The 27,130-nt window shown below is 38.2% G+C and overlaps 2 protein-coding genes across 9 annotated transcripts in view; one reads left to right on the top strand and one right to left on the bottom strand.

The window, feature by feature from the left end:
- Window positions 1-5,691, top strand: part of RNF17 (ring finger protein 17) — a 115,594-nt gene extending 109,903 nt beyond the window's left edge. For both annotated transcript variants that reach the window (XM_086715645.1, XM_025924156.2), the window contains 3 exons: window positions 874-1,063; window positions 4,946-5,045; window positions 5,514-5,691. In XM_086715645.1, coding sequence (XP_086571771.1) covers window positions 874-1,063; window positions 4,946-5,044 — 289 coding nt within the window. In that variant the 3' untranslated portion in view covers window position 5,045; window positions 5,514-5,691. The remainder of the gene's footprint in view (window positions 1-873; window positions 1,064-4,945; window positions 5,046-5,513) is intronic.
- A 1,591-nt stretch (window positions 5,692-7,282) lies between these two features.
- CPAP (centrosome assembly and centriole elongation protein) overlaps window positions 7,283-27,130 on the bottom strand; it is a 54,629-nt gene continuing 34,781 nt past the window's right edge. For 4 of the 7 annotated variants that reach the window (XM_086715597.1, XM_086715584.1, XM_086715611.1 and 1 more), the window contains 7 exons: window positions 23,482-23,566; window positions 14,750-14,814; window positions 14,138-14,257; window positions 11,020-11,160; window positions 10,620-10,704; window positions 9,947-10,067; window positions 7,283-7,622 (listed from right to left, as the gene is read on the bottom strand). In XM_086715597.1, the coding sequence (XP_086571723.1) occupies window positions 7,430-7,622; window positions 9,947-10,067; window positions 10,620-10,704; window positions 11,020-11,160; window positions 14,138-14,257; window positions 14,750-14,814; window positions 23,482-23,566 (810 nt within the window). In that variant the 3' untranslated portion in view covers window positions 7,283-7,429. The remainder of the gene's footprint in view (window positions 7,623-9,946; window positions 10,068-10,619; window positions 10,705-11,019; window positions 11,161-14,137; window positions 14,258-14,749; window positions 14,815-23,481; window positions 23,567-27,130) is intronic. The other 3 variants (XM_086715604.1, XM_086715616.1, XM_086715623.1) reach the window with 3 other exon arrangements.

The following is a 27,130-nucleotide window of genomic DNA, read 5'->3' as shown; positions in this document are numbered from 1 at the left end:
GGAATGTTTTTCTATTTCTTTGTGTCTTCTTCAATTTCCTTCATAAGTTTTCTGTAGTTTTCAGCATACAGATCTTTTACATCTTTGGTTAGGTTTATTCCTAGGTATTTTATGGTTCTTGGTGCAATTGTAAATGGGAACGATTTCTTGATTTCTCTTTCTGTTGCTTCATTATTGGTGTATAGAAATGCAACCAATTTCTGTACACTGATTTTGTATCCTGCACATTCATAGATATTTTGGTTGATTCCACATTTTAGCTATTGTGAATAATACTGATATGAATGTGAATGTATAAATATCTCTTCAAGACCCTGCCTTCAATTCTTTGGGGGTATATACTGAGAAGTGGAATTGCTGGATCACATACTCGTTCTATTTTTAATATTTGGAGGAGCCAGCAAACTGTTTTCCATTTTATACCAGGTGTCCCAGGAGTTCCAGTTTCTCTCTACATCCTCACCAACACTCATTATTTTCTGGGGTTTTGATACTAGCCACCCTAATGGGTGTGAGGTTACATCTCATTGTGGCTTTGATTTGCATTTCCCTGATGATTAGTGATGTTGAGTTCTTTTCATGTGCTTGTTGGCCATTTATGTATCTTCTTTGGAGAAATGTCTACTTTTTAATGTATATTTGCTATCATTCTGTAGGTTGTTTTTTCACTTCCTTGATTATGTCCTTTGCACAGTTTTTAATTTTGTTGTAGTCCAGTTTATTTTTTCTTCTCTTGTTTGTGCTTTTGGTGTCACAGCTAAGAATTCATTGCCAAATCCAATGTCCAAACCTTTATACCTATGTTTTAGTTTTGGCTGTTAGAGAATTTTAATCAGGACATTCTGAACATTTTAAGAATTTCTTTTGTGACAGACTGCGTCAGATTCCTCTTCATCTTATGCAGTATCCAGCCCGAGCCATAAAGGTTCTCTTGGCAGGGTTTAAACCTCCCTTAAGAGATCCGGGGAAGACCAGAATACCATATTGTCCCAAATGGAGCATGGAAGCACTGTGGGCTATGATAGACTGTCTTCAAGGGAAACAACTTTATGCTTCTTCCATGGTAACTATCTATCTTAATTAAATCTACTTGAAGCTATTTCTAGGGTCCCTTTTAATTTTCTAAAGTACTTTCTTTTTTTTTGTTTGTTTATTTTTGAGACAGAGAGTTTGAGTGGGGGAGGGGCAGAGAGAGGGAGACAGAATCAGAAGCAGGTCCAGGCTCTGAGCTGTCAGCACAGAGCCCGACATGGGGCTGGAACTCAAGAACCGAGAGATCATAACCTGAGCTGAAGTCAGAGGCTTAACCGACTGAGCCACCCAGATGCCGCCCCTAAAGTGCTTTCAATCTATGCAACTCTAGATGCAAAAAAATTGCTTTTAAGCATATAAAGCTATAAATATACAAGATTAATTTTAAGGTTTGTTAAAATTATGTTTTAGTTTATATTTAGCAAACTTTTATTATAAAATATCATTGATGTGATCAATCAATAAGATGACAATGATCAAGATGAGTGTCCTGTAGTCAAAGAATTCCTAAGTCAATGAAGGAAATCAAACATTTGTAAACCATTAATGAGGTAGAATGAAATACAGTCTATCATATCATAAAAGAAGTATAGGTAACTTGGGGAGGTGGTGTATAAGGATTGATTATTTCCAGGGCACCTGGGTGGCATAAACATCTGACTCTTGATTTCTGCCCATGTCATGATCTCATGGTTAGTGAGTTCAAGCTCCACATGGGGCTCTACACTGTCAGCATGGAGCCTACTTGGGATTCTCTCTCTCTTCTCTTTCTGCCCCTCCCCTGCTCATGGGCCCTCTCAAAATAAATAAATAAACTTTAAAAAAGGCTTATTTCCATCTAAAGAGATTAGGATATATATAGTATTTGAACTCCTCCTTAGGCATTCAAATAATAAGTAACAATAATAATAAAAATAATAAAAAAGTAAAAACAATAATAAGGTAGGTCTGGGAAGTGAATTGAACTGTATCTGAAAAGTAGGAAAAACCAGAATAGGAATTCTGGTCGAAGTCTTGAAAAGGATGGATGTGTACTAGTTTTGAATTTAATGCCGTAGAACTGATCAAAAAGTCCAAATAAACACGTACAGCACTCACGTTCCACACCAAGCACACAGAGAGAAACATACAACACACACTGTACTTATAACATGCAAAATAAATGGCAAAGACACACATGCACCACATATCACACATAAAATATACACCAAACATATACCACACAAAAAACCATGTCATAGAACACACACTTACCAAAAACCTTTTACACAAACTACACATACACCAAACTTCCCACACACATCATAAAAAAACACACTCAGAGCACACATATACCACATACATAAAACACATTACATACCCACTTGAAATACAACAAACAAGAATTACACAAAACACACAAGACACACAAATACCGCATATAGCATGCATACCACACACATGCCACACAACCACAAGAATACCATTCACACACACCATGTATTCACTGAGACACCAAACATAACACATGAACAACTCAAAAACACAAAACACTTAACACACACACACACACACCAATAACCTACACCACATATACAGCACTCACACCCCACACATAATACAGAGAAACATACAACACACACTACACATACAGAACACACACAAAAACCAAATCACCCAAACACCATATACTCATTCAATACATACCAACCACACAAATACATCATTCAACATTCAAACATCACACACCACACCTACATCATACCTACAACACATTTATACTATAAACTGCACACAACCCATTCATCACATATATACCATTCACACTGCACATACACCACACATAAATACCATACACCATATACTTACCCAACGTATAACACAAACACCACACCAAAAACACAAGATACCACACACATATGCCACACATACCTGTCACACAGTACACATGTACCATGTGCACACACATATCACACAAACATCAAATATACAACACACACCAAACATATAGCACACTGATACACCACAAAAACACCACACACAAATATACAATATGCACTACAGAAATATCAGTCACACACCACATGGGCACCACATATAACGAACCCAACACTGGAACACCCACACCGCTCACAACAGACACTAGCATAAACCACACACTAAGGCAGGTAGCACACACACAACACACAAAACACATAGGGAATATAAACACATACTGCGTACCTGACACTAATACACTATTTACACACCACACATACCAAATATCTGCCACGCAAACATATCACACAACACCATGCACACCACTCATACACCACACATACAACTCTTATACTACACACACTGCACACACAAGTATATGCCACATACACATACATGTTTGACACACCATGCACATCTCACACATAATGCACACACATTACACACAACGCATACTACACACACACCATGCCCCAGTCAAAACCACTCACACTGCTCATATTACCAGACACACACAACACACATACCACACACAGTCCATACACACAGCACACAAGCATCACATACACCAAACATACAGCACACACAAACTACACATAACCCACATATAACACACAAAAACCACACCAAAATATAGCACACTACAGAAATATTATTCATACACCACATATACACCACACACATACCAACATAACACATAAACCACACAAACACACACTAAAACACCACTCAGCACCACACATAACACACACAAAACGCACAACACATACAGAATACACATAACATAATGCACACACATTACCCACATATCACATACACACTACACGTACAACACACACACCACACCTATATCATGCATATAACACATTTATGGAAAAAAACAAAGGTTCAAATAAGAAAGTCCAGATCATGTTTAATATAAATATTCTTTAAAAAAATTTTTTTAATGTTTTATTTATTTTTGAGACAGGGAGAGACAGAGCCTGAACAGGGGAGGGTCAGAGAGAGGGAGACACAGAATCCAAAACAGGTTCCAGGCTCTGAGCTGTCAGCACAGAGCCCGACGCGGGGCTCGAACTCACGGACTGCAAGATCATGACCTGAGCCGAAGTCAGCCACTTAACCAACTGAGCCACCCAGGCACCCCTAAATATTCTTTCTTTAGAGGATTAGCATGTCACAAAGGGGTGTCCCATAGGCAGAATCTAGCCTGAACCTGTTTTATTTAGTGCAGTGTTTAAAATTGGAAAAACTCACCCCCCAAAATTCTGTATTTCTAACTTCTGGTTAAATATTATAAATTCCAGGAATCCTAGGTCTCCTGTCCAAACTGGCACTCAGCCAGAGTGGTATAGCAACAACCCCTTTGAATGGAAATACACTCTTTAATTCAGTCTGGTCCTCAACACTATTGTTTCGGCCCAACCTACCCAGGATTTGGGGATTCCTGACATACTGGCTCTGACAAGAATGAGCTCTTAATGAAACAACTAGAAAGTACATTTTGAAAACCTCTAGAGGTACATATCATGCTTCTGTGTGTGCAGAGTAAATAGCTTATGTATGGTTTCTCTCAGGAAGCCAGTGGAAACAGAGTTGTAAGTATTTTTACAGATAAATGTATTTATTTACCACCATGAATAACATTCAAAATTTGGTCAGTTTATGCATAAAGGTACATGGGTAGAATATAAATGAATTTTAACAGGGATGGTAGTGTTAAAGCCCATTGGCTCAATCTAGGTAAACTTTTGAAAAGACTTAAATTTTAAATAAAGTGTAAGAATGGAAAGAATGGGATTTAATAGGAAACCATCACAAAGACCTCTTTAAAGTATAAATTATTAATAAATTTGGAGAATGCCTTTTCCTTCCAGTGTGATACAGGCAAAATGTAGGAGAGAAAAGCCAGCAAAGACCTTACTGTATTTTCTTGACAACTGTCTTTTAATTTTAGGCTCAGGCACCAGAACAAATAGTGACGTTATATGAAGATGAACAGTATCCAGTTCATATGTCATTAGTAGAAATGGGGCTGGCAGACCGAGACGAATGATGTAAGTATCATGACTTCTTGTTCACCCTTATGATCAGCATAAAGCATGCAACTAATATAGTGGAGATTAATACTAAATTGCCCATAAAAGCATCTTTGGATTTTCCTTGATTTCTCAAAGAATGATAACAAAGCTCAACAAGACTCTTCTAGACTTCTTTGTAGGCCCTTTTCACCTATTGAATACCAGAACCAGAGAGGATCTGCATCTGTAAGAATGCTTGGAATGGCTATCATGACTATTCATAGTACCAGATAGTTGTTGGGGATGGGCACTAGAAGTAATTTAAGCACACAAGGATATGGTATGCACAGAACACTGTTGAACAATCCATGTCCTAATAAAGCTATTGAACTGCTTGGGTAACCAGTTGTTTATTCATCCACATAAATGTAACAGGTGATTCAGTAACTAGTTTGAACATTAAATTAAGCAAAGGTTTTAAATAACATGCATTTTGTTTTTCAGGTAAACACTTCAGAGCATCTACAGCAGCCCAGAAGAAGGTTTTCTGTTACATGTAGGCCAGTTCAGGCTTACTTTTCTTGACTTGTTCTGCAGTTGTGCTGGCGTTTTTTTTCTTACATGTTAAACTACTAGGAATTGTTTGAAAAAAAAATAGTTAATAAATATTTGCTTTCAAGTATTTTCTGGTTTTATTTTACAATAATTTCAAAAGCAAGTATTTTAGGCATATGAAAAAATGTAGTTCATTTTATAACGAATATATATTCAGTTTAAGTAAGACCTTCTTAGTACAGTTGGAAGCTCCTATAGTGACCTTCCCCAATCATTCTCTTCCCTGAAGAGGTGAACACTGTTGTGATTCTGGTGTTTATTATTCTTACGTTCTTATTTTGCTGCATATGAATGCATCCATAAGCAAGATATAGTACTGCTGTGTATATTTTTTTAATGCGTGCACTATCGCACCTTTAATTTTCTCACTATTGGCACTGTTTATCCATGTTGGTATGCAGAGCTCTACTTTATTCACTTTCACTCTTCTATCTGTGCACATAATTCTGTTGCTAAATATTTAGACTGTTGCCAGTTTTTTCTCAGTTACAAATATGTGTACATGTTACGGGTTTTCTAGTATATGTACTTAGTAGTGGAATTTACTAGGTCACGAGGTGATTGTTCTCCAAAAGGTGGTTTACTCCATTTACTACCATCAGTAGTCTGAGTCCCTTGGCAACATGTGGTGTGGCCAGTATATGATACTAGTATAAAAAGGTATCTTATTATTTCAATATGCATTCACTGGTTTAGTAGTCACTTGTTTGCTTTTTCATATCCTTTGTCCATTTTTGTGTTGTTTGTAATTATGTTATCTGTAGGAATTCTTTACATATTCTGGATATTAATCCTTTGTCAAGTATATATATATATATCTTCTAGTCTGTGGCTTATCTTTTCTTTTTTGTGGTATCTTTAGACACACCATTCATCAAGCTGTTAAGGTTTGCGCTGTCCCTCATTTAAAAATCCTTCCCTATCCTGAGATGATGTATATAACTCTTTATTTGAGAAGTTTGCAACTTTTTTCATATTCAGTTCTTAAATCATCTGGAATTGATATATTTAGCTTTTTTAAAGTTATTGTAGTGACTACAGCAACCTGTAATTATTATGTAAGTGCCTTGCAGGTGCCTTGTCCTTCCTTCAAGGACATCTTGCTTCTGTCAGCCTACAGTTTTATAGGTTATAACATCAGGGTACCTGTGGTTGTTCAGTTAACACCAGCTAGTTATTTTTCACACGCCCTCCATCCTCAAGTGTCCTATTCTGACCACTTACATATCCTCACTGTAACTTTTCTCCTGTGATGCTCTGTACTCACAGAATGAACTCTTCTACCTGTGTTGTTTGACCTATTTATATTTATTCATGGTTTTAACTTCCCATTCCATTATATTAAAGAACCTCTACAGTAGATAAATGCTTTAATTTTAGTACTAATTGAACACAGTATATTCTGACTAGAGACATTCTCTTATTCCTTGACTAAACTTTCTGTGCAAGTCTTGTTCTGTGGCTGATGTGCTCATGAAAAATCTGTGCTATTGTATTTCTTGTACTTCTTGGTTTTTATAACCATCTTCAACAAGAGTCTCATTATTTTTACAGTGTACACAGTTCATAAAGTAATATTTCTTTCCTTAGACATGCATTCAACTGTAGAAGACAGGTGAATTAAAAATGAAAGCTGTTCTTGTACATTTCAAAGAATATAAAAAACTATGATGTTTTATTTTATAATCCAAACATAATCTCTTCCACTTATATATAAATGAAACCACAGAATCCACAAGAAGTGTACATTTTTTGAGAAGAAAATCAAGTTAGTGTTATTTCATGATGAGTCACATATAGGATCATTACAATTTTGTATCCATTAGGATATTACCATCCTTGTCTTTAACTCTTATTCGACCAGATGTGTACTTTGTTTCTTGATGACCATTTGTATATACGGTTTTAACAGTGCCATCTGGATATTCCCGTCTCTTGAACTGGGCAGTGTGTAGTTCTCTTTGGCCATTATTAAACTCTATGATTTTGTTGCCATCTCTGTAAATTTAAAATAGAATTTATTTAAAAATATTAAATATGTAACAGGAAAATGATCTAAAAGTGGCTTTTGATTCTGACAGTTCTCTCTTTTCTTAAAGCCTCCTGTGGTCCTTTCCTTATACAATGCCTTCTTTGCAAATTCTTTCCACCCTGTTTCTGCTTCACGCTATTAGTTCCAATGATCAAATTAGCACTTAAATGTGCCCATGAAAAGGGGGACGCCTGGGTGGCTCAGTCAGTTAAGCGTCAGACTTCAGCTGAGTCATCTCATGGCTCCTGAGTTTGAGCCCCGTGTCAGGCTCTATGCAGTGACAGCTCAGAGCCTGGGGCCTGCTTCGGATTCTCTTTCTCTCTGCCCCTCTCCTGCTCCCGCTCTGTCCCTGTCTCTCTCTCTCTCAAAAATAAACATTAAAAAAATAATAAAAAAGGAAAGGTGCCCATGAAAAGTTTTTAATAAATTTATGTCGTGAAACTACAAAATCCTTAGGTTTGTTTTTTAACTTTAGATGTATTATGCATCTAAGAAAAACTGGGCATTGTATTAAAATACCGCTTTCAGTTTTTACCTTTATTCTTTTCACTAAGTAATGCTTGCTCTTTATCAGGTTGGAAAAGAGACTTTATATTCCTGGGAAGGGGCATGACTAGACTTAAGACCTGTTCAGAAGCCGTGAAACAAAAGAAGCAGTTAATCCCAAGTGGACTGCTTGATGTGCATGCAGGACATTCAAACTGAACCCCCTAAAAATAGGTATGATGTGCTGTTAGAAACAAAGCAAGGTTTATAGATGGTGAATTACCACTTCTCCACACTGTTTTTTTGGTTATTTCTCAGATTTTATGTAAATGTAGTGGCTTTGCGCCACATTTAAGTGTTAGACTTAAAAGCCATTTTGAGAGCCACTGCTTTATCATGTGCAGCCCTGGGACCAGGGATAACAGCATCACCTGAGACCTCATTAAAAATGCAAATTATTGGCATGGGGCCTAGCATTCTGCAATTGAACAATCCCCTCAGGTGGTTTTAATGCACAGTGAAGTTGAAGAACCACTGCTATAAATCAAAAATGCCAAAATAATCCTGAATGAACTAATATCTGACATTTGCCTGAGTTTAGATGAAAAAAGACTGGCCATGAGTTAACTGTTGGAAAATGGGGGCGCCTGGGTGGCTCAGTCGGTTGAGCGTCCGACTTCAGCTCAGGTCAGGACCTCACAGTTGACGAGTTCAAGCCCCGCATCGGGCTCTGTGCTGATGGCTCGGTGCCTGGAGCCTGCCTCTGATTCTGTCTCCCTTTCTCTCTGCCCCTCCCCCACTCGTGCTCTGTCTCTCTCTGTCTCAAAAATAAACGTAAAAAAAAAAATTAAAAAAAATTGTTGGAAAATGAACAGATGAGTACATGGAGGTTTTCATATTTTCTTTTTATTACAGAAAATTTCAAACATAAGACTTAAAAAAAAAAGATGGAAGTCTCTGAAATTGTTCAGAGTATAATGTACAGATAAAATTTTTTGCAAATTTTAGAAGACATTGGTATTTATTTAGTTGAGCAGCAGAGAAAGTTTCGAACCGTATTCAGGAAAAACACTGCATAAGAAGTTGCTACATTATTTGAATTAGTGTTTACTTTTTTTTTTTTGCTGTGTCACAGAATTCAAGTTAGTTAAATGCATGCACTCTCTAGGAGAGGAGGGTGCAAACTAAAGTAGGACAGTGAACTTGACAAACCTTCAGCACAGTGAGTACAAGAAACTCTGTATTGTGGATTGAAAACGTCACTAGGAAGAATTCTCTAACTTCAAGAAATGTAACACTCAGAAGGATAAAGAGGTTGTTATTTTAAAAAATTGAGTCAGGGAGGCCAGGGAAGTAAAATGCTAATCAGGCTGGGACAGGGAGATCCAGCAAATCAAAATATAAGCCAGAGAAGAAATAAACAGTCTAATTAAAATACTGCTGCCATTGTTTGCTTATTCTTAAATACTGGGCAGCTTTCCTTCTTTGTGTCTTATTCACTGTTTTCCAGTTTCACCAAATTTAATTCTGTACAAATACTTGCCATTCCCCTTTTGTCATGTGCTATACAGACCTCCTTTAAGTTTCTGTAGAGTATATATTAGAACCTATACGTCTCTAACGAGATCTAAACTCCAAAATGCTGAAAACTCTTCACCTGCTCTCAAAGTGTGTATCTGTGCTCAGTGCTAAACTCACAAACATTCTGAATGACTTATACAAATGTTTTAAGACTTTCAAAATTCACTTGGAAATAGAAGTTGAAAATTGACAAATCTAGAAGCAAATTTAACAGCTATCATACCTTTGTACTCTTACAATTGTACCATCTGGAAAAATACTTTCTTCTTGTCCATCAGGAAATAGGTTTTTGATCGTCTGGTCAGGAAACGTGATTTCTTTTCTCCCATTTGGGAAGTGTTTTTCTGTTTAAAAAAAATTACTATCAATATTTTTATTTATTTTATTTTTCTGGGTTTTTTTTTTTTTTTAAGTTTATTCAGTTTTTAGAGAGACAGCGTGAGCAGTGGAAGGGCAGAGAGGGGGTACAGAGGATGCAAAGCAGGCTCTCTGCTAACAGCAGCGAGCCTGATGTAGGGCTTGAACTCACGAACTGTGAGATCATGGCCTGAGCCGAGGTTAGATGCTCAACTGACTCAACTACACAGGTGCCCCTTATTTTTTTAAAAAGGAAACCATGTAATTAAGAAAGGGCAGAACAAGGGGCGCCTGGGTGGCGCAGTCGGTTAAGCGTCTGACTTCAGCCAGGTCACGATCTCGCAGTCCGTGAGTTCGAGCCCCGCGTCAGGCTCTGGGCTGATGGCTCAGAGCCTGGAGCCTGTTTCCGATTCTGTGTCTTCCTCTCTCTGCCCCTCCCCCATTCATGCTCTGTCTCTCTCTGTCCCAAAAATAAATAAACGTTGAAAAAAAAAAAAATTTAAAAAAAAAAAAAAAGAAAGGGCAGAACAAGTTTTTACCTATTTGTCCACTTGAGAAATGTAAGACTTCTAGACCTTCTGGGTAAGTAGTGTGAGTGGTCTGGGCAGATGCATAGTAGTAGATCTGTAAAGACACAAAGTCAGTATGCTTTTTCTCTGGAGATGTTTGTTTTTTTTTTTTTTTAATTTAACGTTTATTCATTATTAAGAGACAGACACAGAGAGTGAGCGGGGGAGGGGTGGAGAGAGAGGGAGACACGGAATCTGAAGCAGGCTCCAGGCTCCGAGCTGTCAGCACAGAGCCCGACACGGAGCTCGAACTCACGAACCGTGAGATCATGACCTGAGCCAAAGTCGTTACCTGACCGACGGAGCCACCCAGGCGCCCCTCTCTGGAAATGTTTAAGCCATGGAGAAAAACACTGCTATGTAAACCTACCACTCTCTCATCTGGCATGACTTGCTTCACATCACCATTAAAGAAAGTGACGGTGACAGTCTTCCCATCTGCACTCACTTCTTTTCGAGTTCCATTTGGAAACAATATAACATGGCACCCATTCTTATAAACCTTTTCTATCTACAAAATAAGAGAAACAAGATTATCAATATGAGAGATTTCCTCCTGAGACCAGATGATAAAAATGTCCCTCTTTTCCAAATTGACTACTTTGATATCTCTCGTAATACAAGCAACATTGTCACAAAAGGAGAAAAGTTAATAAACTCCCAAGTATCAACACACCACCATTCTTATGTCACCTATTCTACCAAAACCAACTCATTTTTTGCTGAATTTTCTTTTTTTAGAGTATAGTTGACTGTACACAATATTAGTGTCAGGTGTACAACATAGTGATCTTACAAGTCTATCCATTCTGCTCTGCTCACTTGTGGCTTTCCCATCGGTCTCCAAACTATTACAATATCATCAACTATATTCCCTGTGCTGCACCTTTCATCCCCATCCCCATGATTTATTCATTCCCTAACTGGAAGCCTGTTTTTCCCACTCCCCTTGACCCATTTTGTCCATCCCCCGACCCCTTCCCCTCTGGCAACCATCAGTTTATTCTCTGTATTTATAGGTCTGATTCTGCTTTTGGTTTATTTATTTAATTTTTTAGATTCCACATGAGTGAAATCATATGATACTCAGTCTGACTTATACCATCCAGGTCCATCCATGTGGTTGCAGATGGCAAGATCACATCCTTTTTATGGCTGTGTGATACTCCTCTGTGTGATATTCCTCTGACACACACACATCTTCCTTATCCATTTATTAATGTACACTTAGTTTGCTTCCATAAATTGGCTAGTGTAAATAATGCTGCAATAAACATAGGGGCACATACATCTTTTCAAATTCAGGTCTTCGTTTTCTTTGGGTAAATACCCAGTAGTGGAATTACTGGATCATACAGTATTTCTATTTTAAACTTTTTTAGGAACCTCCGTACTGTTTCCACAGTGACTGCACCACTTTGCATTCCCATCAACAGTGTACAAAAGGGTTCCTTTTTCCCCACATCCTCATTAACACTTTTTTGTCTTTTATTTCAGGCATTCTGACAGGTGTAAAGTGATACCTCCTTGTGGTTTTGATTTGCATTTCCCTGACAGTGATGATGAGCATCTTTTCATGTGTCATCAGTATGTCGTCTTCGGAAAAATGCGTTCACATCCTCTGCCCATTTTTTAACTGGATTATTTGTTGTTTGGGTGTTGAGTCGTATAAGTTCTTCATATATTTTGGATATTAACACCTTATCAGATATATAATTTGCAAATACCTTCTCCCATTCAGTAAGTTGCCTTTTGTTTTGTTATTGGTTCTCTTTGCTGTGGGCAAATGCTGTGTGCAAAAAGCTTTTTATTTTGGTGTAGTCCCAATAGTTTATTTTTGCTTTTGTTTCTCTTGTCTTAGGAGACTTATCTGGAAAAATGTTGCTATGTCCAATGTCGAAGAAAGTACCGCCTGTGTTCTCTTCAAGTACTTTTATAGTTTTAGGTCTCACATTTAGGTCTTTAATCCATTTTGAGTTTGTTTTTATGTATGGTATAAATAAGTGGCCCAGTTTCATTCTTTGCTGGTAGCTGTCCAGTTTTCCTAACGCCATTTATTGAAGAGACTATCTTTTCCCCATTGGATATTCTAGCCTCATTTGTCAAGATTAACTGACCGTATAAGTATGGGTTTATTTCTGGGCTGTCTATTCGGTCCCATTGATCTAGGTGTCTATTTTTGTAACAAACTAATTCCATCATCATGGTATAACCTCCATGCTGTTTTCTCTGAATTCATGAAAAAGACTTTTTACAGTTTATTTGATCAAAACAGGGTCACATACAACACTTGATATATGTCTTAAATCTCAACCTTTAACAGTCCCTGCCCTGCCCCTTTTTAATGATAATTACTTATTAAAGGACCTGGGTCATTAACCATATAAAATTTCCCACACTCTGGAATTGGTTGACTGCTTTCCCATTATGGTGTCATCTAACATGTTCTCATATATCCTTATACTTCCTGGAAACAAACTAGTAGTCACATCTAGAGGTGTGATTAAATTCTGGTTGAATTATTCTGACAAGAATACTCTCTAGGAACTGATGAGAGCTGCTTATAGCTACACATTCAGAAGGCAATCCCCTGCTGTCCTCATGAACTCAAGACCAACTGAGTCACATTAGTTAGATCTGCCATGAAGCCCCATCAACCTGTCATCCATGGGTTCATGGTTTTTCATGACTACTGCCCAGAACCTGGATTTCAATTAGAGATTGCAAAGTGATGATTCTCAAGTTTTCTCATTCCTTTTCCACTTATTAGCTAGAATTCTTCTTTAAAAAAAAAAACACCTTTTCCTGTACCAACTCTGCTTTAGTATAAGAAATTATTGGTGGGAAAGTCTAACTACTTCCTTTGACTATTGTTATTTTGTCCTTTCTCACTCCTCAAGACTAGCAGTGAATTTTGGCTTTATCATTTCAATTAAAATGGGTCAAATTAAGGTATTCAGAAAAGTAAATTTTCTATAAACCTGAGGAAAAACTACCTCATTCCCTTCCTGCTAACAAACCCTGTTTATGTCCCCCTTCCCTTTTCATTCTTACTTCTAGCTGGAACACTAAGCCAGGCGATTTCCTGCTCAAAACCTTTCCTAAGCACAAGAATAAAACTGTGCAGCTAGAGATGGACAGAAAGGCTGCAGGAAGGATAAGGCCTAGAACAGAGGCTTTTAAAAAGTACCAAACATTACAAAGGCTTTTTAGCTATGTTTAGAGAAAGAACAGAGTTTAAACAAAGAACTGTATTCCCTCCTTTGCTGTATCCCTAAACTAGAAAGGGCAACCAAATGCCTGTGTGTGTCTAGCATTTTTAGGAGTCCAAAGACTCAAGCTAAGGTCACACCCCAAGGAACTAAAGTTCGTAAGGTCCCTCAGTGGTCTTGAAGATCAATTATTTTAGAATCTTAAGTGTTCCAATTCTACTTTAACCTATACTTATTTCTTGTAATATTCATTATTTAAAAAAAAAAAAGTTTAACCTTTCCATCAGGATGACTGATTTCTCCCTGGATTTCTTCTTTTTCCTCTTTTTTGTCATCCTTTTTATATTCGGGATCTGAAAGGTCCACTGATTCAGGGGGCTCCCTGGGTGAGGCAGTCTGTAAGGACAAAAGGCTCTCTTTCATCTGTCATAAAGGACATGTAATAACATTTCAAGCAGCTAAAATTTACATTTATTTCCAAATGCCAGATTCTCCTATTATAGGATTTGACAGCTAGCATTTGGTGTTTATAAAAAACATTTACAGGGCGCCTGGGTGGCTTAGTCGGTTAAGCGTCTGACTTCGGCTCAGGTCATGATCTCACAGTTCTTGGGTTCAAGCCCCACATCGGGCTCTGTGCTGACAGCTTAGAGCCTGGAGCCTGCTTCAAATTCTATGCCTCTCTCTCTTTCTGCTCCTCCCCCACTCATGCTCTGTCTCTCTCTCCTTCAAAAATAAATAAAAACATTAAAAAATAAAAAATAAAAAAAACATTTACAATATTAGGTAAAAAACCTTTATAAATGGTTTAGAAACTTAAGTCAGTTAACTAAGCAGTTTCAAGCCTGAGTAATCTATGTTTAAATATATAAAAATATAGAGATTTACTTGTCCCTTATCCAAATTGCCTAAGTCACGAGGAGGCACAGTCTTGGATCTTCGAGATGGATTACCTGTTAGAATATAATTGTCGGAGTTAGTTTTCATATTTAATTGAAAGTTTTAAATTTACTTAATATTATGGTCAAATATTTCCTTAGTTCATATCCTTTTGTGAACTACTATCCTTTACCCATTAGCTAAGGAAGTCTTAATATTTTTCTTTACTAATTCATAGGAGTTCATTATAGAACTTCAAATATTTATTCAGGCACTTAAGTCCAGTGTGACCCAAGAAAGACAAGGACAATATCCATCTTCTGAGAATTTACAATCTGGAGGAACAGACAGGTGCTCAACTAACCTAACAGATGAATCCAAAGGTATTTTGGAGCTAATCACAAGGACTTTAGTTAGAGGTTAGATGTAGGGTAGATATAATAGAGGCATCCAAGAATACATCTCGAATTTTGCTTGACAAAATAATTGGGTATTAAAATCCAGACCTAATTGCTGTGGTTTAAACTGTTTAGGTTATGACCAGCACACCAATCATATACTATATTAGTAATACATACGTTATAGAATAAGTGTATACACATATACACACACTCACCAACAACAAATTAAGGTGAATTTTAAAAAATATACTGACATTCTAATATTTTTTTCCTATGATGCCCAAGGGGAGGGTGGGTGATGGGCATTGAGGAGGGCACCTGTTGGGATGAGCACTGGGTGTTGTATGGAAAACAATGTGACAATAAATTTCATATTAAAAAAAAAACAAAAAAACCATGCCCAAAATTTGCAAGTTTGTTTCAAGTACGTGCCACTGGATGCTACACAGAGAGCACACTAAAGAACAGAAGCAGAGTCCATTCAGGCAGTTGGCGGGCATCTGAGAAGGCTTGTGCAGTACCCAGGGAGACAGAAATGTTCTGACTGCACTGTGTTAAATCACTGATAGGTTCCAAAGAGCTGGGTTTCATATGGTTCAACCTAATTTATCAATTCAGAAACTATCAACATCAGAAGGATTAGTTTAGAGATCCCTGGGAGTGCATTTTGGCTTGGGCAAACGGGTAGATGGTTCTGGGGACGAGAGGAATGCTCTGTTTTGATGTGATAAACGAAGAACAATTGCCTGCACCTTACTTACATGTGCAAAGTAAGCTCTGTTGGACCTCACTCCTAAATGTTTTAACCATCCTCCATAGAAAAGACTAATATCCCCATTTTAGAGGTAAGGAAAACGAGGCTGAGGTTAAATAACGTACCAAAGTTGTCAGCTAATAAAGCAAACCAGGATTCAATCCTATGAAGCTTAATTCTTCTCTCAAGCTGTTCATGAGCAGGAACTGGAAGCCTCTAAGCAGAGACCCACTGAGAGGACCAGGACACATGAGCAGGACATGGAGCTCTGACTCCTGAGTCTGTGTTCACTACTTTGAGTATAAACATACCTTATAAAATTACATATCTTATAAAAGTTGGGACAGATTAAATTATTTAATAAACAGTGCTGGAATAGCTAGATATAGACAATATAGGAGGATAGGTTTATGACCGCAAGATAGGGAAGACTTAAGAGGCACCACCCGTAAAGTAAAAAAACTGAAATTCAACAACATTAAGTAAGAATCTTGGGAATTGTGGGTAACTGTAAGGTACCATCAAGCATCATGGCAGTATAAGTCATTCCTTTTTTCCTTCCCTTTTTAAACAACTAATTAGACATCTATAACCAAATGAAAGTACCTCAGCACCTCATACCAAGGGATCTGGGAGCTTTCCTGCCTACCTGGGCATCCAAAAACAGGACCTCAGTAAGGGATGCATATCCAAGGGAGTTAGTGAACCTGCCCGTCCCCATTCACCATGACTGGAAAAGAAACCCAGAGAGCACAAACCTTGGTGGATATCCACAGACAAAAGAGAATTTGCAGAAGTCTAGTCCACCCTGAGGGGAGATTCCAACATGCCACTGGAACAGGACAGCGATGAGTTTGGATACAGAGAGGGAGGAACTTGCCAGAGCTGCTCCCCTCCCCAGGGAGACGCAGCACGCTAAGTTGTTTGGCAGTGGCAGTAACAACCTCTCCAAAGGAAGTGATAGCAAAGCAAAAGCAACAAGTGACTGCCCAGCTAGGCCAGTTACATGGGTTGTGGCTAAAGAAACATCTGTCTCCAACAGCACCCAGATCTCTGAGGAGAGACCCCCATGACTTGGAGAAGGAAAGAGAAAGGGAAGGAAGCATACTAGAATATCAAAGGTCATTACAGGAATGTTGTTCCTGCTGTCTGCTTCAGCACTTCAACATGAAGTCCACCCACAAGCCTCTGGTAGTACCCCACTCGAGGATCTTCCCTCAGGCCCACAGGCACCCTCAAAGCCGAAGTGCTAAACCCACACCTCTCCTAACTCTGCTACCAGCTCCTTATGTGCCCTCCCAACTATAACCAAAGAGCAAGATTCAGTAAACAGGGAGCATGCTCAGAAAATAGGCCACAGTTGGTGACCAGGGGAATAACTACAAATTTGGGCCATTTTACCACCTTCTGGAATACAGAAGAATGGTTTCTAACAGCTAGACTGGTGAACTATAAAAACCAAAGAAATCATAAAAACTAAGAAGGTATCTGCTATTTCAAATAGGAAAGCAGAAGTCCATAGCTACAAACAGTATAAAAAATTAAGGAAACATGGCATCACAAAAAGAAACTAATAGGTTTCTAGCAACAAAACTCAAAGGCATGAAATGCCGCATCTGATAAAGAATTCAAAATTGCTCTTGTGAAGAAATTCAACAAGTTACAAGAAAACTCAAAGACAATTCCATGACGTCATGGAATAAAATTAATGAACAGGAGTTCTTTACAAAACAGACTGAAATTATAAACAAAAACCAAACAAATTCTGGACCTGAAGAATTCAACAAATGAGATGAAGATGCAATAAAAAGCATCTGTAGCAGAGCAGAACACATGGAAGAGAAAATAAGTGACTTGGAGGACAGGAATATAGAAATAACAACAGAAGAGGCATAGGAACTAAGATGAAGAAAGAGTGAGGAAAGCCAACAAGAGCTATGAGATTCCACCAGAGAGGCAAATATTGGAAGAATTGGGGTTCCACAAGAAGAGAAGGGACAGAGAGTTTATTTAAAGAAATCATAGCTGAGGAGCGCCTGGGTGGCTCAGTTGGTTAAGCATCCAATCTTGGCTCAGGTCATGATCTCATTGTTTGTGAGTTCAAGCCCCACATCAGGCTCTGTACTGACAGGTCAGAGTCTGGAGCCTGCTTCAGATTCTGAGTCTCCCTGTCTCTGTGGCCCTCCCCCACTTGTGCTTGCTCACTCTCTCTCTCTCTCTCTCTCTCAGAAATAATAAATGAATAAACTTTAAGAAATAAAATACAGAAATAATAGCTGAGAACCTGTCAAACATGGGCAAGGACTTGAACAAACAAGTCCATGAAACTAATAGGACACCCTATTACCTTAATGCAAGACCTTCTCCAAGATACATTATAATGGAACTGTCAAAAATTAATCACAAAGAAGAATCTTAAAGGCAGCCAGGAGAAGAAAAAAAAAAAAAAAGGTAACATACAAACCAACCCCCCCCCAAAAAAAAAACCCCAAGACAAACCAAATGAGGCTACCAGTGGATTTCTCAGCAGAAACTCTACAGGCCTGGAGACAGTGGAATGACATATTCAAAGTGATGAAAGATAAAAATTGCCAGCCAAGAATATTATATCCAGGAAAATTATCCTTCAGATATAAAGGAGAAATAAAGGCTTTCTCAGATAAACAAAAGCAGAGGGAGTTTAATCACCTGCTGTGCAAGAAATGCTGAAAACAACTCTTCAAGCTGAAACAAAAAGATGCTAATCAGCATCATGAAAACATGTAAAAGCAAACAACACAATGGTAAAGATGAAAAATTTATAATCAGGGGCGCCTGGGTGGCTCAGTCAGTTGAGCGTCCGACTTCGGCTCAGGTCATGATCTCACAGTTCGAGCCCCGCGTCGGGCTCTGTGCTGACAGCTCAGAGCCTGGAGCCTGCTTCCGATTCTGTGCCTCCCTCTCTCTCCTCTGCCCCTCCCCTGCTCATGCTCTGTCTCTCTGCCTCTCAAAAATAAAGAAACGTAATAAAAAAATTAAAAAAAAAAGAAAGAAAAATTTATAATCAAATACAGAAAACTCCAAATCTACAATAAGATGTTATATTAACCACTTAACTATAGTATAAAGGTTAAAGGAAAAGAACATTAAATAACTATCACTCAGTGGTGAAAAGCTAAAAGTTTTTCTTTGGAGATTAGGAAAAAGACAAAGATGCCTACTTTTACCACTTTTATTCAACATAAAATTGGAAGTCCTAACCACAGCCATTAGGCAAGAAAAATAAAAAGCATCCAAATTTATCCAATTTGAATTAGAAGCAAAAGTTTCACTATTTGCAGATGACGTACTAAATATAGAAAACCCTAAAGACTCAACCAAAAACTCTATTAGAACTAATAAATGTTGTTGTAAAGTTATAGGATACAAAAATTAACAAAGAAACCAGCTGAATTTCTATGCACTAATAACAAGCTATCAGAAAGAGAAATTTAAGAAAACAATTCCATGTTACATCAACAAGAATAAAATATCTAGGAATAAATTTATCCAAGGAGGTGAAAAACCTATAGTCTGAAAACTGTAAGACTGATAAAAGAAATTGAAGATGACACAAATAAATGGAAAGATACATTATACTTCCGGGAAGAATTAAAATGTTCATACTACCCAAAGCAATCTACAGATTCAGTGCAATCCCCATCAAAATACCAAAGACATTTTTCACAAAACAAAGAATCCTAAAATTTCTATAGAACCACAAAAGACCCCAAATAGCCAAAGCAATCCTAAGAAAAAAGAACAAAGCTGGAGGCATCACAATTGCTGGTTTCAAACTACACTGCTAAACTAGAGTAATTAAAACAGTATGGTACTGGCATAAAAAAGGACACACAGACCCATGGAATAGAACAGAAAGCCCAGAATTAAACCCTCACATATACAATCAGTTAATATTCAACAAAGGAGCCAAGAACACTCAACGAGGAAAGATAGTCTCTTCAACCAATGATGTGAAAACCGAACACATGCAGAAAAGTAAAATTGGATCTCTTTTTAGACCATTCATAAAATTAATTTGAAATGGATTAAAGACTTAAACATAAAACCTGATACCATAAAACTTCTAGAGGAGAACACGGAAGTAATCCTTTGACATTGGTCTTGGCAATGATTTCTTGGATATGACACCATAAGCACAAGCAACAAAAGCAAAAATCAACAAATCAAAAATCAAAAACTTCTGCACAACAAAAGAAACAATTGACAAAATGAAAAGGCAACACAAAGAATGGGAGAAAACTTTTGCAGAGTTAATATCCAAAATACAGAAAAACTCATATAACTCAATAACAAAATAATGTAATTGAAAAATGGGCAAAGGAATTAAATAAGCATTTTTCCAAAGAAGACGTACAAATGACCAACAGTACATGAAAAGATGTTCAACTTCACTAATCATCTAGGAACTGCAAATCAAAACCACAAGATATCACTTCACACTTGCCAGAAAAGCTATCATCAAGAAGACAAGACGTAACAAGTATTAACAAGGATGTGGAGAAAAGGAAATCCTGATGCACTGTTGGTGGGCATATAAACTGGTTCATCCACTATGGAAGTTCCTCAAAAAAATAAAAATAGATCTACCATATGATCCAGCAATGCCACTTCTGAGTACATACTCAAAGGAAATAAAAACAGGATATTGAAGCCTATATTTACTGCAGCATTAGTCACAATAGCCAAGATATGGAAACAACCTAAGTGCCCCTCAATGTATGAATAAAGATGTGATATAGATACACAACAGAATATTATTTTGCCATGAGAAAGAAAGATATACTGCTATTTGCAATAACATGGATGGACCTTGGGGACATTATGCTAAGTGAGGTAAGTCAGACAGAGACAGACAAATATTGTATGATATCACTTACAAGTGGAATCTAAAGAAGCCAAACTTGTAAAACAAGAGTGAAACCATGGTTACCAGGGAGGGGGAGTTTGGTGGATAGGGGAGATGTTGTTTAAAGGTACAAACTTGCAACAAGTAGTAAATAAGTCCTAGAACAGTATAGTGAATATAGGTAATATTGTATTATAATGAACAATTTGGCTAAGAAACTAGATCTTAAACTCTTCAACCATTAAAAAGATATAATAACTAGGTGTGCCTGGGTGGCTCAGTCGGTTAAGCATCCAACTTCGGCTCAGGTCATGATCTCATTGTTGGTGGGTTCGAGCCCCACATCAGGCTCTTTGCTGACAGCTCAGGGCCTAGAGCCTGCTATGGATTCTGTGTCTCCCTCTCTCTCTGCCCCTCCCCTGCTCACGCTCTCTCATAAATAAATGAACGTTAAAAAACTTTTTTTAAAGATATAATTATGTGATATGATAGAGGTATTAATTATCACTACACTGGCAATTATAATATATAAATACATATATCAACATTATTATATACCTTAAATTTATACAATGTTGTATGTCAAATACATTTTCAATTAAAAAAAGAAAAACAGTTTTGGTTCACCAAAAGATATCATAAAGAGTAAAAAGGCAGGCCACAGACTGGAAGAAGATATTTGCAATGTGTATAACTCTTAAATGATTACAACGGAGGGAGGGGAAATCCCCCCACAAACCAATAACGAAAAAGACAACACCACAGAATGAGTAAAAGACCTGATCAATTTTTCTCATAGAGGGAATCTAAATAGGTAATAAACATAGGCAATGGTATTTAACATATTTAGTAATCCCAGTAATGCAAATCAAAAATATGATGAGATAGTTTTCATCCATACCAGACTGGCAAAAATTGAAGTCTGACAATACCAAGTATCAACAAGGTGTGGAGCAGTGCAAGCACATACATTTGAGTGTTAAAGATATTCTTACTGATTACCCAGTAATTGCAGTATGTGCCCTAGAGAAATGAATGTAACCAGAGACGTTTACGAATGTTCACAGCATCATTGTTTAACATCCCAAACTTAAAAAAAATTTAACCATCAACAGGTTAATTTTAATATATTCATAAACATTCAAACTGCCTTGCAGGAAAATTAGTGAACTAGAGTTGCAGATCAACATGACTCTCAAAAACAATGTACAATAAAAGACAACAGAATACATACAGCATAACTATTCAGAAAGTTCAAAAAGCATTTTTGTAGGACTGTACTTATAAGAGTAGAAACTACACAGGTAGGGAATGTAATATGATCATGGAGGTGAGAGCTCTGGGGTGCTGTTACTCTCTTTATCTTGCTGGTATTTATCCAAGTATTTCCTTTACAACCATCAAGCTGCATATGTTATATCCACTTTTATAAATTCAATTCATGAAAATAATTTCTAAAAATTCCTGGTAAATTAAAAATCTAGTTGTGAAAACAAAAGTTAATGAGAGAAAATATATATTTGTGACCTAAGGATTGAGAAGGATTTCTTAAAGTCATAAAAAAAGATGGATAAATTCCATATTAAAAGGAAAAACATGTATATAAAAAACACAAACCAAAAGCTAAACCCGTACTGGGAAAAGATCGTGGCAGTGTTTGTAACTGAGAAAGGATTGGTACGCAGAATAACTTCAATAAAGAGAAGCCACTCCCTAAAAAGTTTTAAATGGGCAAAAGAAATGAACAGGCAATAAACAAAAGAGGAAACCCAAATGTCCATTAAATATACAAAAAGATGCTCACATGACCTTACCAGGAATCAGAGAAATGCACATTAAAATTACACTAACCCACCATTTCATGCCCATCTGACTGGCCACAGTCTTAAAGTCCAACCAGGTCAAGGGTTGGTAGGCACAAAAAGCATACTCTGGGGGGCGCCTGGGTGGCGCAGTCGGTTAAGCGTCCGACTTCAGCCAGGTCACGATCTCGCGGTCCGTGAGTTCGAGCCCCGCGTCAGGCTCTGGGCTGATGGCTCGGAGCCTGGAGCCTGTTTCCGATTCTGTGTCTCCCTCTCTCTCTGCCCCTCCCCCGTTCATGCTCTGTCTCTCTCTGTCCCAAAAATAAATAAAAAAAAAAACGTTGAAAAAAAAAAAAAAAAAAAGCATACTCTGCTGACAGCAAAAAAACTGGCAAAGCCACTTTGCAGAGCAAAGGGAAAATCTCCTCCAGTAGCACAAACCTGGTATGACCCAGCATCCTACTCTTGATATGTATCCTGGAGAAACTCACATGACAGATATTTTCTTCAGCCTTATTCATTCTATTGACACACTGGGGGAAAACATGAAGTCCATCAATAGGAAAACTCAATTGTGCAAATATACATGGAATCTGTATAGCTATTAAAATCAACAAACTAGAGTTTTATATGTATTAATGTGGGTATCAAAATATTGAGAGAAAAAAGCAAATTGTAGAGGGATACATAGAAACAATACTATATTGATTTATGGACATAATGTAGTAAAAGAATGAAAAACAAGCAAAGGAATGTTGTCAGGGTGGAAGTAAGTTGGGGAGAATACATAGGGGCTTCAATGATATTTTACAATGTTTTACTTCTTATATTAGGTGTAAATTCTCTATTCTTTAAATTCCTAATATATTTTGTAAAAATATCATGCAACTTCTTACCTTGTGTTGGCAAATGGTTTTTCTTGTATTTTTCTACCTGGGTTCCTGAAGAAATCTGACTCTTTTGTAATCGAACTGATGAATTCTATAGTATGAGATAATTTTGAATATAAAATTAGTGCTTGTCTACATATTAGTACAATGAATGAAACTAAAACTCAGCTTGCAAGGAGAATGGCCTAAGTTTGTTTATGTTGTTTTCATTTATCATCACTACAGGTCAGAGTGAACAAGCTATTATTTATGAATGTACTATACACACACACAGACACACACACCACCTTTGGAAAAACAGATGGCCCTGAACAACGCTGTGGGGGTTAGGGGCACTGATCCCCGAAGCAGTTGAAAATCCATGTACAACTTTGGACTACCTCAAAATGTGACTACTAATAGCCTACTGTTGACGAGAAGCCTTACTAACAGTATAAACAGATTAGCACATATTTTTATGTCATATGTATTATACACCATATTCTTTTTTTTTTAAGTAGGCACCACACCCAGTGTGGAGCCCAGTGCAGGGCTTGAACTCAACCCTGAGATTAAGAGTCAGACGCTTAACTGAGTGAGCCACCCATGTGCCCTATGTATTGTATTCTTACAATAAAGTTAGCTAGAGAAAAGAAAATGTTATTAAGAAAGTCATACACTCAGGGGCACCTGAGTGGCTCAGTCGGTTGAGCCTTCGACTTCGGCTCAGGTAATGATCTCCTGGTTCATGAGTTGAAGCCCGTCGGGCTCGCAGGTGTCAATGCAGTTGTCCCCCTCTCTCTCTGTCCCACCCCTGCTTGCACTCTCTCAAAAATATATAAAATGTTTAAATAAAACTTTTTTTAAATTTAAAAAATGAAAAAAAATTGTACGGAAGAGAAAATATATTTACAGTGCTGTACCGTATTTACTGAAAAATTGTGTGCAAGTGGACCCACACAGCTCAAACCCATGTTGCTCAAGGGTCAACTGTATATTCATTCTTCAAGTGAGGGCATAACAGGCAACATAAAATGAAAGTCTTCTGTAACTGTTGTCAGATTAGCCAGAGAAGAGGGCAGTTAGTTACTCCTCAACATCAGCAAAACCCCCTTATCTCTACCTCTTGCTCCACTTTGAGCCCTAGCTCCTTACTAAGATGGCTCACCACTGCCTCCTTCTAGGGATGGAAATTTCTCACCCTCAGAATTTACACCCCTAGGTTTAGAGGCAGGGTACAGGTAGGTCTTCCTTGCTCCCCATCACTGATTCCAACCAAATCTCTCTCCTGCCTAACCACCCCTGTCCTAGTTCTGTGTCTCATGTCCACAACTCACCCAACACGTACTCACCTTGCCAGGAGATAACTCCACTGCCTTAGCTTCAGTTTCCCAACCTACTCTATCTTCCCTCAGCCATGGACACCAATGGACAAACTCTACAACTGGTCATTATCAATATGTGCAATTACCAATAACTGCAAACATCTCATTTTCAAAGCCTTTGAATCCAGAATGTGGGGAATTCTACAAAATAATTACCCTGGTCTACTGAAAAAGCCAATGCCATTTAATAAAATGCTATAGTATTCAGGGGTAAGATGCCATGATTTCTGCAATTAGCTTCACATGGTACAGCAAAACACATACACACAAGTGGTTAAATATTAACAGTGATTGAATCTAGGTGACTCTTCAGGTGGTCATCCTATTGTTCTTTCAAATGTCTCTATTTGGGGAAGCTGTTATAATAAAAGGTTTGGGGAGGTGGGGAGAACCCCACTTTCTTCAGACTGCTATATCTAGCTCATTCCTCTAACACCCTAACTCCACCAACTGTACAGGGTCCTACAATTCATTAATCCATGTAGATTTTCTATGTCCCTCAAAACCTTATGGTCTTATGCAGCTTAAACCAAGTTTCGCCGCAGTGACTCTGGTTGCATATACTGTTGCCTCCATGCCCTCACTCACTTTGTGGTATTCACCTGGATGACCACACCTCTTCTAAAATATAACTCTCCACCACCTTACAACCAAAATGCTGAACAAGAAAATAATGCAAACAACTCTCACCTGAAATATATGATCTCTAACCTACATAGGCTCCCAAAGCAGTCCAGGAACCAGACTACACTTCCCTAGTTCCTTTGCCTTTCACTCTCCTTCTCTCATCTCCCCAAACCTCCTACATCTTCACTCTCAGCTGACGACCAAGCTTTCACTTCACTGACAATACTAACATTAGGAGGGAGCTTCCTACCAACAGGTACCACACATTGAGCCTGGGTTCCACACCTTCAACCTTCTGCTACCAGGCACATGCTGTCCATGCTCCTGGCCAAGGCCAGACCCTCCCTTCATTCCCTAAATCCCCCCTTCTCTCATTTATGAACATTGCTCCAACAATTTCTTCCCACCTTCTCCTGCATCGGCATTTTCCTCTTTACTGAATCAATTCTGTCAATACAGAAACACTTGTTACTTTTCCCATTAAAACAAACAAAACAAAAACAAAAACAAAACAACCTTTCCTACAGCCACTACCCCTTCTCTTTCCATTCACTGCAAAATCTCTCCAGAAAGTTCTTATTCTCTGTCTGAAACTTCTCATTCTCTCTTATCTAGTCAGGCTTTTACTTTCAACACATTCCTACGTGGTAAATCCAATGACCAATTTTCAGCCCTCATCTAACTTAGCAGCAACCTTTGACATCGCTGGCCACTCTCTCCTCTGGGAAGTACTTTCTTTACTTGGCTCTCAGGACACCACACTGGCTTCCTTAACTCCATCCTCCGGTTGTCAATTTTCCTCCCCCCATCTTCTCACACTCTGGCTCAGTACGTGGATCTCTTTACTACCCACACTTTTAGCTTTGGTGAACTCCGCCAGCCCAAAGCTTTACCACACATCCTGATGACCCCTAAACTGTCAGCTCCAATCTGACCTTCTCCTGCTATGTACATAACTTCCCAGACAGTATCTCAACCTGAGGGCTAATAGGCATTTCAAATTTACCCACCTAAACCTGAGATCCTAATATCCACGCTCCCAAGAAATACATGCTCTTTTCTTGTGGTCTCTTACAATAAATGGAAACTCTATTATGCCAAATCACTACACTACACTTGGAAGCCATTTTTTTTAAAGTTTATTTATTTTTGAGAGAGAAAGAGACCGCATGAGCGGGTGAGGGGCAGAGAGAGAGAAGAGAGAGAGAAAGAGAATCCTAAGCAGGCTTTGCATTGTCAGCAGAGAGCCTGATGCAGGGCTAGAACTCACGAAACTGTGAGATCATGACCTGAGCCAAAACCAAAAGTCGGATGCTGAACCAACTGAGCCACCCAGGAACCCTACTGGAAGCCATTCTTGACTCCTTCCTTGCTGTCACATCCAATATCCAGCTTATCAACAAATCCTATACACTTCTCAGCCCTCCACTGCTGCCCTTCCAGTCTTAAGCCCCTCTCATCTGTGGTGTGAATAACAGTAAGAATCTCCTAACTGGCATTCCCAATCATGCCTATAACCTTCTCCTCCCCATTCAGTCTACAGTCAACAGCAGACAGAGTGACCTTACTAAAATAAAGGATCAGGCCCCCTCTTCAACCATAGCCCTCCATAGCTCCACTTCTCACTCAGAGGAAACACCCAAGGGCTTACAGGAATCAACTAA

Source organism: Puma concolor, chromosome A1 (assembly GCF_028749965.1).
Source record: "Puma concolor isolate L17-30 chromosome A1, mPumCon1.1.hap2, whole genome shotgun sequence".
Taxonomy (NCBI): domain Eukaryota; kingdom Metazoa; phylum Chordata; class Mammalia; order Carnivora; family Felidae; genus Puma; species Puma concolor.
This window is presented reverse-complemented; position numbering and strand designations above follow the sequence as displayed.